We start from the raw sequence: 16,576 nt of genomic DNA, 5'->3' as shown, positions 1-16,576 counted from the left end.
GAAACGCTGCTGACATAATCTGGATTATTTCCTTATAGCCCCATAGTGCAATGTCAGTATTATTGCGCGTGACCTCATATGTACAGCACGCTGCTCTGTGCTGAATCATCAGTATGATTAAAAGTGAATGGGCATGTTGATGAGGTTTCTATCACTAAAGTGCCGGTATAGTCGAGTGATTGAACCGTTTTTTCTTAGATCCACAGCTCTGCTGTAAATTAAACAGTTTACCACAGATTAGGTTTAGTATCAAATTGGGCCTTTTGTGCTCGCAGATCGCACATGGAAATCGAGTGTATTTTCACACCTGAGGACACTTCTCACTTGGGTGATTTCCTGCTAAGTCACATGCCCGAAAGGTTTACTCCTGGTAATTTCTGAGGCTGAATTGTCCTAACATTGTCCGGAGTTCATGGCTGGAATAGCCTTTATGTTTCCTAGTCTGTGTAATGTATATCCATTGTGAGAGTCTGCAACGTTTTGTGAGGTACCTTGATGAATTAAGAGAAGATCAGAACTGTTTAAATTATCTACACTACTCACATAAAGCTAGGGATATTGGATTTTCAGGCAAAATTTATTGAAAATGTAAAACGTTCATGCTGCACTGAAGCATTTAAGTAGAAGCATGCAATGGTAATTTCTTCATCTCAAACTATTTATTGAAATAAACGATTAACAATTTATCAATTGTTAGGTGTTGTCTTTATGATGATGTCAAAATGTTAACAGCATGCATTCTGAAATTCAATATCCCTAACTTTTCGTGAGTAGTGTAGTTATTACCTAGTAAGCTAAAAAAAAAAACAAAGACTTGCAATCAAGAATATACCTTGTAACTTACAAAGTATTTTCTTGATTGCAAGTCACCTGCTCTCTGTCTTAGGCTTACAAGTTGTACTATGTACTCTGGGTCCACTCTCCAACAAATCAAGGAGAAGGATTTAAAAATTTGAGAACTCAAGCACAGCAAGCAGATCACCTGCTCTCTGTTTTAGGATCTGAACAGCCTTTCGCTACTAACTGGAGGAGGAGGTTGTCCAGCACTCTCACAGTTGTTGGTTCAATCCCCGACTCCACACATGTCGAAGTGTCCTTGAGCAGGACACTGAACCCCAACTTAGTTGCTCCCGGTGAGTGTTGGCCAGCTGCATAGCAGCTCCCCCATCAGTGTGTGAGTGTGTGTGTGATTGTGAGTGTGAATGGGTAAATAAGAAGCAGTGTAAAGCGCTTTGAGAACCAATAGGTAGAAAAGCACTATATAAGTGCAGACCGTTTACCTATCAATGTCAGTGGTAAATCATTTACAGACTTTTTAACCAGGGTGTTTGAGGATACAGTCTTGGTGCATGAAGCTTCCCATAGGTTGCTAAAAATAACCCAAGACTTTAGGAGAATGGGAGATTATTCCAAAGAGAGTGAGCCAGACGGTAGCCCCATCAATCATTCTGTGCCAGCTGCTCCTTGACTGATTATCTCATACAACCAGATCAACCTCTTCTACAACACTGCCTCTCTCTTCTTCTTCTCTCCTCCCTTGGACCTCCACAATGGAGAACCTTTGCAGATTGGAGGAACCCAAGGGCAACAAGGGCAGACAATCAGAAATTCACTCCACAGGAGGACAAAAAAAGCAAAGACCAACAGACCAAAAACTACGCAAACCTGGGACAAGCATACACCCTAAATATATAAATGAGGGAGAACTAAGAGATTAACTTTAACAGTGTTCGGAGTTGGTTTGCTATACAAGAAAGCATAGACTGTGCGAAAATAGAAGATCTGGATGGGAAATTAAAGCTAACCAAAGTGGTGAGCAAATACACCTTAACTAGGCACGAATAGCACACAATAAAACTAAGCAAACCCATACATTATTGACAGACCCCTAACCACCTGCATCTTGTTCTTTAGTTCCCTCTTTGTATTTAAAACCCCTTCCAATGATCACTCTTCATCAGATTGTTGTCAAGGGTCCAGGATCATTATCACCATCCTACTGCCATGAATTCGTGCTATGTGGACTCTTTGTTTGGTGATTGTTTTGAAAACTAATGCTTTTCTTCTATAGACGTTATTTTTTGCTTGTTTGGACAGTCTGGTTTATGTTACTTTACTAGTCTATAGAGAGCATTTAATATTTTGGATTTACGAGACGATCTGAACTGTTTATCTAGATATTACATCGTAAGCTACTTTGTCAAGACTGGTGATCAAAAATATACCTTTATTCACCTGTATCCTTATCTAGTCATTAGGCTAGTTAAATAGATAAAAAATAATTTATATATCCAGTGATGTGTTATTTATTAATGATATTTGATGTGTCAAATTGTCAGCTTTGTTTTGGCCAGAGGAAGACAGAACTAAGTACCTTTACACAAGTTATTGTAACACACTAGATTTTGTTTGTGTACTTGAAATATGTTTTTTTTTCAACTGTGTTTGTACTTGTATTTCAGTATATTGATTTTAAAGTATTTTACTGCACCTTATTTAGTTTTTTTTTTAGTTTAAAAAGTAATATGTGCAAGAAATGATGTAATTTACATAACTGGAAAGCAGTAATCAACACTTGCCCATTGCCTGTCAGATTTAAACATTATATGGCCTGCCCCTAATGTGAACTGGAGTCCTGAGATAAGACTGGTGACCTATGCAATAGGCCAAAACTGGGATTGGTTTCAGCACACTGCAGCACTTTAAGAAGTATAGATAGCTGGATGCATTAACGTGAGCAAATAGAAATGCACAAACTTAAATACCCAACTAAATTGGGCGACTGTGGCGCAGGAAGTTAGAGCACTTGTCCACCAATCTCACAGTTGTTGGTTCAATCCCTGGATCCTCTGGTCACATGTCCAAGTGTCCTTGAGCAACACACTGAACCCCAACTTAGTTGCTCCCGGTGAGTGTTGGCCAGCTGCACAGCAGCTCCCCCATCGGTGTGTGAGTGTGAATGGGTAAATAAGAAGCAGTGTAAAGTGCTTTGAGTGCCAATAGGTAGAAAAGCGCTATATAAGTGCAGAACATTTACCATTAATCTGAAACCTGGTCGCATTCAGTTGAGGCTGAAGTTTATCATAAAAACAGATTAATTCAACATGTCCACAAATGCGACGGCATCATTATTAGCAAGCTGTGTTTTGTTGAAAATATGAAGAATTCCAAACTTCAAGTTGCTGTCAGTCAATTTTATTTTTTCATGATTTGTCTACACACAAAATGTAGTTTAAATAGAAATTTGCACACGAGCTGACACATTGGCAGTGTAAAGAGCTAATTTGATTAAAATAGGAGCCCATTGGTTGTATTATATGGCTGACACACTTTTACTGTGGACGTAACCTTGGATGGTTTGCAATTAGGCCTTTTAAAAAACTGTGACTTTATTTTTATTAAGCAGCTAGTTTCTGTCTTCATTGTTTTTATTTCTCTCATGTCTGTTTTACATATATGTATACATATAGTATCTATGCAACATCAAAATCTACACTCAAGGGTCCATTAAATGCAGCTGCTTCTATGGTTAATTACACAGTAGACATGGACTTTCATCAAGATAATAACATTGTCTGATCTTTGTAAACCATCTCTGACTATCTGCTTATTTCTGTTTGATTACGTTTGGCCTCTTTAAATGTTGTTAGTGATTTTGGTCTGTTTATAGCTGATATTTGTTTCCAGTGTTCTTAGCATTGTGCAAAAAAAGTACAAAATGCAGATTTGCTTATAGCAGATTAACAGTTTCCCCTTTACTAAACTGTATTCTGTTTGCAGTACTCTGGCTCAGTGGATGAAAACGTCGCTGATGTAGTTGTGATGAGAATCAAATCTCTGGACAAAGATCTTGAACACACTGACAACTGGCTGACCGTCTTTACAATTGCCAAAGGAAATGAGGATAATCTTTTTTCTATTGAAACTGACAAAAAAACCAATGAGGGCATCCTCAGGCTGATCAAGGTATTTTTCTTCGTGTAATGTGAATTTAGGGCATTGTAATTAGTTTTTATTTTAACAATTTATTTAACTTCTATCATAGGTCAATGATTTGTTCGTTTATTGCTATATCTTTAGTTTGTCTATCCTGACGCTATTAATATTCCATTCCCAATTCCATTCCCAATTAAACAGCCTGTAGACTTCGAAGAAGTCCAGAACCTTGAGCTTGGCCTGCTCATTGAGAATGTTGCTCCTTTTGTGGATGGTGGTGCTGTTCTGATGGATGTGGATGTTCAGGTTGGAGAGGGTAGCCCTCTGGCTGCCGGAGCTAGTGCTGGAGCTGGTGCTGGGGCTGGTGTTGGTGCTGGTGTGGGTGTAGGAATGGACCTGGGAGTAGATGCTGGAGTGGATGCAGATGTAAATATAGGTTTAGATTTGGGCTTAGACACTGACCTGGAAGCGGGTGTGGATGGGGGGCTTAAGCCAGAGACAGGGCTTGGCCCTGGAAATGGTGTTGGTCCCGGAGTGGGCACTGGACTTAAGCCAAAACCAGGAACAAAGCCAAGAGCACCAGCAAAAAGCTATCCCCTTAAGATAGCAGTAAATAATGTCCCAGAGGGTCCAGCATTTAAACCTCAGACCAAGAATGTTCCTGTATCAGAAGATCCAAATGAAATGCCTGAGGATGGTGTGATCACAGTGTTTCCTGCTATTGATCCAGACACAGGAAAACCAGCTGAAGATGTCAGGTTAGTCAAAGCACAGTGGCAGTGTGCTCAGTCTCAGCTGCCAAAGAGCAGTGAGAAGTCACTAGATTTACAAATACCAGAAGAACTGGACATATTTTCATATTATGATGATGATGACTATAAAACTGTGAAACTCAATGTGGCACTACCTGGAAAGCCAGGAATTGAGAAGGTACAGGGGCATGAATATGTTCATACATCTCTCAGCAAGAGAATGACTTATTACTTTTACTATTGTCACTTCTCTTGTTGTTCTGGATTAACTCTTGTTCATTCTTGTTATTTGTTGTGCTTTAGTTATGCCAAAGCCTATGATCCAGACAACTGGTTCACCATTGATAAAGAAACAGCTGAGATTAAACTTCACAAAGTACCAGACAGAGAGTCAGCATTCTTGGTGAATGGTACCTACATTGCCAAGATTCTGGCCATAACCAAAGGTATGGTATTACCAAAAGTAACAAAAGTAAAGAAAAAGAATATGGAAGGGTTGTGCTTGGAACCGGAGATATTGTAACAAATGTGTGGTTAGGTGGGGAGGTTTCTACAGTCATCTAAGTGCATATACACACAAAACGTATTGCTTTTTGGAATCAGAAACTCATCAATTTTGCTCTGACCAAATTCTAAATGCATTCGCACTTGCAGTAAAGCTCGTTGTATAGTTGTGTCAGTACATCTTTGTAGAGGAGTTTGTTTTGAGAAATATGTCATGGTTTGTGAATGAGACAATAGAAAAACAAACCAGAAACACAGACACACCACTGTGCAGCCAGCTGGTTTGAAGTCAATACTGTGAGAGTGAGTGTGCCAATACTGTGCCACCCACCATAATAGCAGTGCCGTCAGAAAAATGTATTTTATTTTGTCATGTGTATATTTATTCAACAGTATACCAAGTAGTTTGTACAATGCAATTTGTACAATTATGTCAAGTTACTGATTGGTGTAAGGCAACAACTGGTAATTCGGTGTTCTGACTGACTTTAACTAACTTAACTGTTGTCATCCTCAGACATGCCATCAAAGACAGCCACAGGAACCATAGCCATTCAAGTTAATGACTCCAATGACCACTGTCCCACACTGACTACTGTTCACAGCAGTCTGTGCTCACATGAAAAAACTGTTTATGTAACTGGCTTTGACAAGGATGTTAGCCCCAATGCTGCGCCGTTTACATTCAGAATCATACCGGATGGGACACGAGGCAGCTGGGACATAGAGGTCATCAATGGTAAGAAAATGTAGTGATTTATGTAACATAGATACATATAAAGTATAATCATTTGTGTCTGTAGTATGGTCATGCAAATGTTTTGGTATTCACGTGCTTATTGTTTTTGTTTGCATGGTAACAACACAAAAAAACAGAAGAAAAGTCAAATCTGATACAATCCCAAACAGAAACCAAAAAATGCACTGGACAAAATTATTGGCACGATTATTTGGAATAAATAACTGAAATCAATGACCTCCTGTAACCATGAATGAGTGTCTTACGCCTCTCTACTAATGTTTTGGGCCACTCTTTTATTGTAAATTGCTCCAGGTTATTGAGATTTGAAGGATGCCTTCTCCCAACTGCTGTTTTGAGATCTCTACAGATTTTCTATGGGTTTCAGATCTGGACTCATTGCTGGCCATTCCAGAACTCTCCAGCACTTTGTTTGTAACCATTTCTGTGTGGTTTTTAAAGTCTGTTTCGGGTCATTGTCCTGCTTGGGAGACCCATGACATCTGGTGGAAACGCAATTTTCTGATTCTCTGAATAAAGAAGGCTGACACTGATTCTTAGTTAATCATCATGATACTGTTCACATAGTCAAGGCATCCAATGCCACAGACATTTACATTTAGTCATTTAGCAAACGCTTTTATCCAAAGCAACTTACAAGTGAGGTACAAGGCAAGCAAAAATCTAAGTCAAGGAGAAAACATCAAAGCAAAGTCCTATCAGAAAAGTGTTCACAGTTCACGAGATGCAAACTCTTTTTTAAGACTTTTAAGTGCATAGGAAGACGCGGAAGAGTTCTGTTTTCAGCAGTTTTTTAAATTAGGAGAGATTCAGCTGAGCGTGCAGAGTTTGGTAGCTCGTTCCACCATCGTGGGATCACAGTTTTGCTTGGTGTCTTCTGTGGGGTGCTGGGACCACCAGACGTCGTTCGTTGGCAGATCGCAGAGGGCGAGAAGGATTGTAGACTTGAATGAGTGAGTTGAGGTAAGCGGGAGCTGTCGAGTTAACCACCCTGTAAGCAAGAGACAGAGCTTTGAACCTGATGCCAGCAGCTACAGGAAGCCAGTGTAGAGATCTAAAAAGTGGTGTGACATGGGTCTTTTTTGGCTGATTAAAAATGAGGCGAGCTGCTGCAGTTTGGATCATCTGCAAGGGTTTGATTGTGGATATCGGTAACCCCATCAACAAAGCGTTGCAGTAATCAAGACGAGATGTGGCCAGCGCCTGTACAATGAGTTGGGTTTTATATTTCGTGATGTAGGGTCTGATCTTCGTGATGTTGTAGAGAGCAAATCTGCCCTAGAGACTGAGGAGATGTGGTCCTTGAAGCTCAGTTGGTCGTCGATGATGACCCCCAGATTTAGTGGGGACAATCACTGTAGATCCAATGTTGATGCTGATGTTGTGTTTCATCGAAGGTCTGGCTGGGAAGACAAGGACCTCGGTCTTGGAGAGGTTGAGTTGAAGGTGTCTCTCACTCATCCAGGCTGAGATGTCTGAGAGACAGGCAGAAATGCGCGATGAGACAGTGGAGTCGTCCGGTGGAAAGGACAGGAAGAGCTGCGTGTCATCAGTGTAGCAGTGATAGGAAAGACCATGTGAGTGAATGATGGCACCTAGGGATGAAGTATAGATAGAAAAGAGGAGAGGACCAAGAACTGAGCCCTGCGGCACACCAGTAGAGAGGCTAAGAGAGTGAGAAAGATGCCCCCGCCAGGATACCTTGAAGGTTCGTCTCGATAGGTAAGAACAAAGCCAGTCTAGAGCTGATCCAGAGATGCCCAAGTCAGAGAGTGTGGACAAGAGGTTCTGATGGTTCACATTGTCAAAGGCTGTTGATAAGATCTAGTAGAATTAAGACAGATGATTGACCTGTGGCTTTTGCAGCTCGAAGATATTCCACAACAGTCAGGAGTGTCGTTTCTGTGGAGTGACCCCTCTTGAAGCCAGACTGGTTGACATCGAGGAGGTTGTTCTTGGAAAGGAAGTCTGAGAGTTGATTGAAGACTGCTCGTTCCATTGTCTTGGCCAGAAAAGGAAGGAGGGAGACAGGTCTGTAGTTCTCCACTACAGAGGGATCAAGAGAAGGCTTATTGAGCAGTGGGGTATTCAAGGCCTGCTTGAAAGAGGTTGGAAAAGTCCCTGTTTTGAGAGATGTGTTGATGACTTGTGTAATAGTTGCCATTAGTGCGGGTGCAACTGCTTGAAAAAGAGTGGAAGGGATTGGATCCAGAGAGCAGGTGGTCGGATGGTTAGAAAGGAGGAGGGTGGATACGTCATCCTCAGTCAGAATTGCAAATGATGAGAGCAATGGAGTGTTGGAAGAAGTTAGTAGGATGTCAGCATCTGGAGGAGAGAACTGTGAGCTGATGGCTGCCACCTTGTTGGTAAAAAAGTCGGCAAAGTTGTCAGCAGTGAGAGAGGTAGATGGCGGAGGTGAAGGTGGGTGAATGAGTGATTTGAAAGTGGAGAACAGCTTTCTGGTGTCCGAGGTGTTGCTGAGCTTCTCCTGGTAGTAATTGCTCTTTGCCCTGGTGACACTGTGAGAAAAAGGTCCAAGCAGATTCTGATACTCAGCAAGGGCAGATGGAGTCTTGGATTTGCGCCACTTCCTCTCAGCACTCCTGAGCGTGGTGCGTTGTTCACGGATCCCGTCAGTGAGCCACGGATTAGAAGGTGGATTAGAAGGCACCAAAGAAACCCCAAAACATCTTTGAACCTCCACCATGTTTGAGAGTAGGGACTGTGTTCTTTTCTTTGAAGGCCTCATTTCTTTTTCTGCGCCATGTCCTGTGCCATGATGTCCTGTGCCATGATGTCCTTTACCAAAAAACCTCTACTTTTGTCTCATCTGTCCACAGCACAATACATAAGTTTTGGCAAACTACAGTCTTGCTTTTTTATGCCTTTGTGTCAGCATCGGTGTCCTCCTGGGTCTCCTACCATAGCAACCCTTTTCATTCAGATGGCAACAGATAGTGCGAGCTGACACTGTTGTACCCTGCGTGTGCAGATCAGTTTGAATTTGTTTGGAAGTTAATCGGGGTTCTTTATCCAACATTTGAACACTCTTTCATTGTAATTTTTAAATTAATTTTGATCTTCCTTTCCAAGTCGAGGGAGGTTATCTAGTGGCATGGGCTGTAAACCTCTTGATGATATTATGAACAGTGGACACAAGAACATTAAGATCTCTGGAGATGGACTTTTTCCACAATTTTGTTTCTCTGAAATCCAGACTCCTCTTTACACTTCTTTTCTCCATGCTCAGTGTGACACACAACACAAAGGTTGAGTCAACTTACTATATTGCCCACGTGTGTTTAAATACAAATTACAGGAGCATCGCATGCTTGAAAAGCAATTATTTCTAACAAGGTTGAAAAGGTGCAAATAAGAAAGAACCCATTTAAAATTTACATATTCAAATTATGACCAATACATTCGTATTAAAAGGATTTTTGTACCTTAAATCTGAGTCAAAATAATTTGACATTGAATGTGCTGTGCTGCTAGTTGAATGAAAATCTAGAAGAGGGGACAGCTGTAGTATAACATACAAGGGGGAAAAAAAACTATGGACAACGTCAGATTGCCCATAAGAAGGCAGGCCCAGGTGCAGTGTGTGGCAGTTCCAACACAGTTACTTGTGTATTAACACTGTGTGTGACAATCCTCTATTCTTGTGTCTCTAGATACCAGTGCTGCACTTCATTCTCAGGAGGCACTGTGGCCAGGCTCATATGAGCTGCAAGTGGCAGTGTTGGATGCTCAGGGTCTATCCTGCCCAACCAATGAGGTTTTTATCGTGGATGTTTGTACCTGTTCGGAAAAGGAGCACTGCATATTAGGAGCAGCCAGGCTGGGAATGAATTCATCTGAGCTCTCTGCACCAGCCATAGGCCTTTTTTCAATGGCAATATGCTTATTATTGTGTGAGTTGAACTTTACGAACACACTGTTTATACGATACTGCACCATATAAGTACATACCTTCATTTCAAATGATGGCTTAATTTTTAAGGTTTTTATGGTTTTAATTTATTCATCTCCATGCAATGTATCTACAAACCTGCTGTTAAAGGTATTTTGCATATTCAACAATACTGTCTATGACCTTGTTGCATTAGAAATATGAGCACAAATGTTCACAGAATTTAAGCAAGAAAAATAGCTGACGCAGCCCTGCTCATTTTAACTCATTTCAGAAGGACATCACCAATCGGACCATTTCTAAATGTGTACTAATACACCCCCTTCAAGTCAGTTCTTATTAGGTGCACCTTTGATCACAATTGCAGTATTGAGTCTGTTGAGGAGTCTTGAGGGTGACTGTGGCGCAGGAAGGTAGAGCGGTGGTCCACCAATCTCACAGTTGTAGGTTCAATCCCTGGCTCCTTCGGTCACATGTTAAAGTGTCCTTGAGCAAGACACTGAACCCCAACTTAGTTGCTCCTGGTGAGTTTTGGCCAGCTGCATAGCAGCTGGAAAACTCCCAGAGGTATCGGAGGTTGGGTTTTTAAGAGAAAGGGATTTGGTGTCAAAGCCTCAGGTGTAGTTATTTCTCAAAGTATTGCTGAACTCACAGAACTTGCAGAACTCAGTAAGAAACCGTGTGTCTCCACAGCTACACACTGACGCTTTTTCTTCTACCTTGTTGCGACCCATCCACCTCATAGTCAGTTCCTCTGCTCCAGGTACCGTGTCCCGTCTGCACCCTTCAGTAGCTGAGCTGAGCTGAATCCTGTTGAAACAAAATCATTGCTATCGGTTGTTTCCCTGACAACTACAAAGACAACCATCAAAAGCAAACTATCAAAGCTATATGATGTCATTAATGACATAATCAGTACATAGAAACATAACAAAACACACAATACATACTACATAAAACTAAAACTAAAACTGAGGAAACCCTTGGTTGGCTCATACACCTGCTGTGGACCTCATTGATGCGGCCGATATCCGAGCCAGTGCAACTTTTGTGTTTTGAACTCTCATTATATATTGTTATTGTTCTGTATAACTTGGCATGGTTAGTGCTAGACATGCTGTTCTGATTAGTTCACAGACTGAATCTAGGGTTTACAGAGAATAGTCTGAAAAGGATAAAATATCCAGTTCTCTGGGCAAAAATGCCTTGTTGATGCTAGAGTTCAGAGGAGGATGGCTAGGACAGTTTAAGCTGATAGAAAGGGAACTTAAATAACCACTTGCCACTTGTACAACCAATGCTTGTAGAAGAGTATCTCTAAATGACATTTGCTTGAAACTTAGAAGCATATGGGATACAGTAATGGAAGACCACACTGTCAGCTAAGAACAGGAAACTGCAGCAGCAATTCTCAAGTCTCACTAAAATTGGTCATAAGAAAATGTAAGAAAAGTCTGGGCTGTTGAGTATTGATTTCTGCTGCAACATTCAAGCACAGAGGAACTGGAAACCTTAAGGGGATTGCAAATAAGTTTGAGCCCCTCTAGGGGGCAATGTGGTGGTGAAAGTGAGCCTGATGCTTGAGGGCCTAGAATTCAGGGAACTGAAGCTTGTGTGAGTGCTATTGGAGTCATTACTCCAAAAACTCCAAAAATTACACCTTGAACCAATAACTAATCCCATTGTAACAAAATCATTACAACAGGTAGTTTTTGTAGTTTATAGAAATTTATAACATAGTTTTTAGTTTTTTTTTTCAAATTGCCTGAAAGGTTTTGCCTCACATTTGTACATTTTTCTGCTGTAACTTGAGATTTCCTGTTAATTGTGAGCAGCTGAATGTTAGATTGAACACAACCGTCATCTGTAATTTGGTACGTAATTTATGGATTTCCAATATGATGGTGCACAATAAGAGTTTCAGATGGCACTGTCTTGATGCCCAAAACATTTTAAGTACTTTCACTATGCAAGTCACATTTACTGAACGAGCATGAGTATACTTACATTTTGATGTATAATTTGTTTATAACACATGAAAGTTAAAAAAATGTAAAAAGTTTATAAAAGTTGGAGTTGAGATGTTAAATTGCGTGTAATGTCACACACTCTAGCTGACACTAAACCAATGGAGAAGTAGAAAATTTACACAAAACTACTTAAAACTAAAAATGCCAAAACTGACAAAGTATAAAGGGCCTGTTTGAAGTTAAAATGACATTTCAAACCCAAAGAATTATGATATAGGAAGGTGATGCAAAGTTAAAGAGAAGTTGAGCAATTCTCTTATTCACTTACATTAAAAAAATTCAATAAAAATAATTCAAGTCACTGAGGACAAAAGTAATAGATCTTTTGACTAAAGATGTTTTTTTATGACAAACCATTGAGGACTAGTTATGAAATTATGTTATCAAATTATTTTTTGTATAATTTAAGTTGATTTTGGTGCGTTCAGATTTAATTTAACTAAATTTAAATGCTAAACGTTCTGCACTTATATAATGCTTTTCTACGTTTTGGTACTCAAAGCCCTTTACACTGCTTTTCATTCATCAATTTGCACTCACAAGCACACACACTCACACACTGATGGGGAGGCTGTTATGCAGCTGGCCAATACTCACAAGAATCAACTAAGTTTAGTGTCTTGCTCAAGGACACATTGACATTGGGGCGACTGTGGCACAGGAAGGTAGAGCAGTTGTCCACCGAGCTCAAGTTAATAAACAAGTTTTAGCCAAACAAAAAGATTTGCAAGTAACCCATTCCATCTACTGGAGCAGGGTAGAGCGGTTGTCCACCAATCTCACAGTTGTTGGTTCAATCCCTGGTTCCTCCGGTCACATGAACCAGCTATCGCCGATCACATATAGAATAAAAAATAGTCCTGACATTATTGACTGGTGGACACCACAAGTGTAACTTCATTATATATATGAAGGAAACAATATCAGTGGTAGTGTTATTTTTTGAATTGCATTATATTGAGAATGATTGCAGTCATCTGTGACATCTCTGAGTTCTTGTATTTTAAGATGTGGCTACATGCTTTTAATTCACTTGTTTCACTGTGTTGATCCATGTTTTACTACTCTGCAGTCATTCCTCTTCTCTTGATGTTCTGTCAATGTGGAGAAGCAAACACCACATTTCCAGACCAATTTAGTGATCTACCGTTTGAGACCAAAGAACACCTCATATCTTACCACACTGAAGGCAGAGGTGAAGATAAGGTAGATAGTTTCTTTTCTCTTTTTTTATGAAAATTATTTTATTTTGGTTTATTTTAGTTTACAGATATACAGAATAAAATATAACTATAACACAGTGCTATCAGAATGAATAAATGCCTGAGTAGAATCCAAGTTGCAATGAGGGGAAAACGTAGTAAACAGCAAAGCAGTGTGTTATGTCACTGGGTATGGACTACTCCTCTCAAAGATCATTTACCCGTGTTGAAATTTCAAGCTGCAATTTAAAAATAGCTGTGATTTTTGGTTTGAATATTTAAGGATAAGTCAAAATTCTATCGTTCATAGGTAACTTTTTTTTTCTTCTGTTCTCTTTTAGAAAATGCCACTCCAAAGTATACCCATGATGTTGGGCATGCAAAAGAAATATGAGGCAGCTCAAGCAATAACTTTAAACAGCATTTCTTCAAAAATCACAGAAACTCATCAAACAACCACATTCTACAATGAGTCAGTGCAAAAGTATCAAGAAACCAGGCAAAGTTTTAAGGAAGTTGACGATGCCCACAGGTTTTCAAGGGAATCATTCAACCATGGCAATTGCAGTGCTACATTCAGCAGGCAAACACTTGGTATCCAAAATACCACAGCCTTCTATGAAGATATAGCTCTACCTGTTGCTCTCCTGGAAGATTACTACTCACAGGTATTATGTAAGCTTCAAATGCAGCACATTTCCTGTGTAGGAATCTATCTCCAGAGTATTGACAGTCATTTGTCCTTTTTGATCCTAACCAGAAAGCAGCATCAGTTGTGCCAGTGAAGGATTGCGTTGTGGAATATGATTTTGAAGGCCAAGGCTCCTCTGTTGGCTCGGTGGGATGCTGCAGCATCTTGGAGTCTGACAATGACCTGCAGTTTCTCAGTGATCTTGGCTCAAAGTTCAAGTTTCTTGCTGAGATCTGTTCCCCTCCTACACCAAAGCTCTCCCTGACAAGCAAGGTAGCAGGTACTGTTAAAACCACAGTGGATAGTGTTGAACCACTTTCAAAGCCCAAATCTGAGCACATCGTTGAAACTAAGCAGTCCAATGTAAAAACAGAAGAAGTGATGCCCTCTACTAATATTTCCAAATTATCTGTTACTACTGTAAACACTGACCAATCATCAATGAAACATCCTCACTCTATGGCCACTAACATCAGCCATTCTCCTCTGCCACATCCAGTTCAGAGTGTTGTGCTACAGCATCCAGTTTACTATACTACTCCTGTGCCACAGCCCATGAACTATGTAATTCAACCACAGCTAAATAGCACAATTTTTATGGCAGATGGGGCCCATGGTGCACAATTTCCAGGTCTGTATGTAGTCAGTGACTCCCAGAATCCTTCAGGTCTCTTGATCAGTGGTCATCAAGGCTCTCCATCTGGAATAGTTTTTGAGTGCCCCAAAAGCGCTAAAAGTTCTGTCAGCCCCACAAGTCCAGTCAGCCCTCTGGTCTTACCTGGTAGTCAAGGTTTGTGCCAAGGCTCAGTCCTTGTGGATGGTTGGAAAATAATAGAGCCAAAGCCTGGTGGTAATTATACATTCATTAAAAAGAAGAGAGAGTCAGGTGAGGCAGAGATCAGATCAGAGGTTGTTGATAACTGTAAATTGGGAGTAGTGGAAAGGGAGGTACAGAACAAGACGAAGGAGAAGAAAAACAGGGGGTCAAAGGGTGGCCAAAGATATTAGGCAAAAGCCAACAAAACACAAATTTACAAATAAACTGAAAATTACAACTAAAAGACTCCTTGAGAAAAGCATATGACTAACAATAAATTTGATAGTTGACAGAGAGGGAGAGAGAGTGCAAGGGAAGGTTACCAAGGGAACACAGTCAGTGCCATGACAATTCAATTCAGTCCATGTTTTATCTATATATCTCAAGGCATTTTACTTAATAAAGTCAAGACTACATATATTTAGAGAAGGCCACAGTGGAGAGGAAAAACTCCCTTTAACAGAAAAAAACAAGCACAGGGTGGGCTGTCATCTCCCTTGAGTGGTTGGGGTTAGTGGAAAGTAGAGAGAGAAAAGAAAAGAGCAACAAGAAGCAACAACAAAACATTGGGCACGTTGGTAGCAGAAGATGCCAAGGAAGAAATGACACAAAGCAGACATTTACAACAAAATGTTATGAGGCTCGCATTCTCATTCTGGCAACAGGAAAACCAGCTGTTAGTTTTGACCATTTAGTTTAGTTATTTAGAGAGAGGCACTGGCACGATTGTGTGTCCACTGATCTGACTGTGAATCATTTGTATAATTTGTGCATTATGCTCAAAGCACATAAGCACAACAAAAGCATGGGAACAAGTGAAAAAAGTTACAGGAATATTTTGTAAACTGGTGCCTGTGTATTAGTCTTAGCCCTGTTATTGCTGGGACAACAAAGCAAAAAACAAACAACACTTTCTACTGATTTAATCATTTATCATTTGTTTTTCATAAAACACATTTGGGAAGTTGATAGTTGTTAGATCTACAATATTTTTGGTTCGATTTTTTGTGGTGGTGGGTCAGGCCCTTCAATTAATGTTTATTTCACTATATTCATAATTCATTTTTGTGTTAGAGGCATCTATTCTTGCTGAAATGTATAGGAGCATATTTTAGGCTTTTTTTCATTACTAGACAGAACATGTTTTAAATAGTGATAAAGTAAAGAAACTATGCTGGGTTTATAAACACACTGTATATGTCCTGCATAGTTGTGTGGTCAGACAGTAGTTTAATGATTTAATATTACAAATATGAAAGAATTTCCCATTGGGATGAATAAAGTATCTATATATCTATCTATCTCTCTATCTCAAATATGACTATGCTGAATACTGCCATCCTTCTTATTGTATTTCACACATTATATGGTCTGTTTTGAGAACAGAAAATGTGCTTATTAATTTTTATGTCACTATTAAACGTGTTAATGTTTTCTGTCATATTTATTTTTTTAATAGCTGCATTCTGTCAAATACTGTTCCAAACAACAACGAAAAAGATAGCAAAATGATAGCATCTCTCCATACTTGTGGTTCCCTTTGTTCCCCTTAGAGAAGTATTGAAATTGTAATGAAAGACGGGGCTGAGCTGTGTTGTGCATGTATATAACAGATACCCACAAATTTTATCAGGCCCAGGGCTTTTATTCACTTAAATTTTTATGGAAGGCTCTTTCTACTTGCTTTTGTTCAGTGTTAAAGTGCTTTGATCTTTCATTTCCTGAATTTCAGAGTAAAAATCCTCAGTGTTAGAATGTTTGTAAAAACAGTTAATCACAAAACAGAACAACCAGCCTAAAACTTTACAACATTACTAGATTCACCGTAGGCAGTAGAGGCCCAGGTTCTAAAAAGGAGCACACATCCATGACCTACAGGAAACTTTAACAATAAAAGCATTTGATACTTTTTAAATTATTTATCATTTACATGTAATTTGTGGTAATGTCTACCTACATTAATAGGTCTAG

At 39.8% G+C, this 16,576-nt stretch overlaps 1 protein-coding gene across 2 annotated transcripts in view; it reads left to right on the top strand.

The window, feature by feature from the left end:
• Positions 1 to 16,039, top strand: part of LOC137131426 (desmoglein-2.1-like) — a 30,267-nt gene extending 14,228 nt beyond the window's left edge. For both annotated transcript variants that reach the window (XM_067512661.1, XM_067512660.1), the window contains 8 exons: positions 3,781 to 3,966; positions 4,138 to 4,694; positions 4,992 to 5,134; positions 5,710 to 5,931; positions 9,627 to 9,866; positions 12,968 to 13,101; positions 13,439 to 13,765; positions 13,858 to 16,039. In XM_067512661.1, coding sequence (XP_067368762.1) covers positions 3,781 to 3,966; positions 4,138 to 4,694; positions 4,992 to 5,134; positions 5,710 to 5,931; positions 9,627 to 9,866; positions 12,968 to 13,101; positions 13,439 to 13,765; positions 13,858 to 14,796 — 2,748 coding nt within the window. In that variant the 3' untranslated portion in view covers positions 14,797 to 16,039. The remainder of the gene's footprint in view (positions 1 to 3,780; positions 3,967 to 4,137; positions 4,695 to 4,991; positions 5,135 to 5,709; positions 5,932 to 9,626; positions 9,867 to 12,967; positions 13,102 to 13,438; positions 13,766 to 13,857) is intronic.
• The last annotated feature ends 537 nt before the right edge of the window (positions 16,040 to 16,576 follow it).

This window comes from Channa argus, chromosome 8 (assembly GCF_033026475.1).
Source record: "Channa argus isolate prfri chromosome 8, Channa argus male v1.0, whole genome shotgun sequence".
Taxonomy (NCBI): domain Eukaryota; kingdom Metazoa; phylum Chordata; class Actinopteri; order Anabantiformes; family Channidae; genus Channa; species Channa argus.
Note: the sequence above shows the minus strand (reverse complement) of the source record. Positions and strands in the feature narration are given on the sequence as shown.